At 41.1% G+C, this 1484-nt stretch overlaps 1 protein-coding gene across 1 annotated transcript in view; it reads right to left on the bottom strand.

The window, feature by feature from the left end:
* Positions 1–761: 761 nt before the first annotated feature.
* Positions 762–1484, bottom strand: part of LOC137656520 (tigger transposable element-derived protein 1-like) — a 765-nt gene continuing 42 nt past the window's right edge. The window contains exons 1-2 of the mRNA XM_068390692.1: positions 1124–1484; positions 762–1054 (exon numbers count right to left, since the gene is read on the bottom strand). The exon at positions 1124–1484 is cut by the window's right edge and continues 42 nt beyond it. Coding sequence (XP_068246793.1) covers positions 762–1054; positions 1124–1484 — 654 coding nt within the window. The remainder of the gene's footprint in view (positions 1055–1123) is intronic.

A 1484-nucleotide genomic window follows, 5' to 3' on the forward strand; every position in this document is an offset into this window, starting at 1 on the left:
ATAATCCATTCCCAGCAACTGAAAAAACACCTAAAAACAATATATTACAGGGGAAAACATATTTTTTATTGTTCTAATTCATATTCTACGCTCACAATATAACAAATACCTATTTACTGGTTATGATCCTCAGTAAAATGTATCATTATTATGAAGTTCTTACCTTCGAGATAGACGGTAGCGGCTAATGGCAGTGTGTGTGGAGGGGGAGGGAGAGAAAAGAGGGACAAGAAAGTCTTGACGGCAACACGTTCGGTAACCTACACTTTTGTAACACTTCGTAACATAAGTTATACTTTAAAATTAACTTAAATGAAATTAGCTTACTGTACAGACTTGAAAATTAATGTTAATTTTATGTTACAATAAACTTAATTCTAATTTTGTGTTCATATACATTTTTTGACTTTTTTCCGTGTTGGCTCCTTTGCCTTGCTTTTCGACTTGCTTTCACCTTCAATTTTTGCCGGCCCTTTTAAAAGGAAACTATCTAGGGATGTTTGCTTTTGTCTCCCCTTCAAAATTTTACGAAAATGCCATATGCAAGTGTCATCACAAAAGACTAATGCACGGCAACATGCTAACTTGTCCGAGTGCCTCTTTTCCATAAAATTTGAAAACTTCTGCCACTTTGCTATCATGTCTTTGATTTCCGTCGAAGAAAAGCGGCCCTGATCTTCCACCTCCTCCTCGCTTCTGAGCTCCTACAACACCTCCGAATGTTTCTTCTTCAGGACCTCGATCAAATCCTGTGTCGTAAGCTATTCCTGATGCTCCTCGACTACGTCGTTCACGTCTGCCTCATCTACCTCCAGCCCCATGGCCTTTACAAGAGACACGATATCATCCACCGCAGTAGGTTTGGAGTCATCAGGGTCGGGTGTATCGAACACTTCAAAGTCCTTCTTAGTGACGGAAACTGGCCACAATTTCTTCCACGCTGAATTAAGAGTTCTTCGTGTGACACCCTGCCATGCATCGTCAATAGTTAATAAGCAGGGGACGATATTGACATGTTCCTTCCAAAATTCACGATGGGTGAGATTGGTGTTGTCTGTGATATCAAAGAATTTTTTGAACAAAAGTTTCGTGTTCAGTTTTTTTAAAGTTGGAAATTACTTGCTGGTCTGTGGTGTGGTGTTGGGCGGGAGATAAAGAACCTTGATGAGCCTGTACTCATCAAGAATGTCCTCTTTGAGACCAGGAGGGTGACCAGGGTCATTGTTGAGGACCAGGAGACATTTCATTGGCAGGTTTTTCTCGGCGAAATATTTTTTGACTGCTGGACCAAAGCACAGATTAACCCATTCTGTGAAGAAATGCCGCGTAACCCAAGCCTTAGAATTAGTGCGCCACATCATTTGCAGTTTTTCTTTGAAGACCCTTTGGCTCTTGAAAGCATGTGGGTTTTCTGAGCGGTACACCAGCAGTGGCTTGACCTTACATTCACAACTGGCATTGGCACACAAGGCTAGATTTAACCA

The sequence above is a fragment of the Palaemon carinicauda genome, chromosome 17 (assembly GCF_036898095.1).
Source record: "Palaemon carinicauda isolate YSFRI2023 chromosome 17, ASM3689809v2, whole genome shotgun sequence".
Classification (NCBI taxonomy): domain Eukaryota; kingdom Metazoa; phylum Arthropoda; class Malacostraca; order Decapoda; family Palaemonidae; genus Palaemon; species Palaemon carinicauda.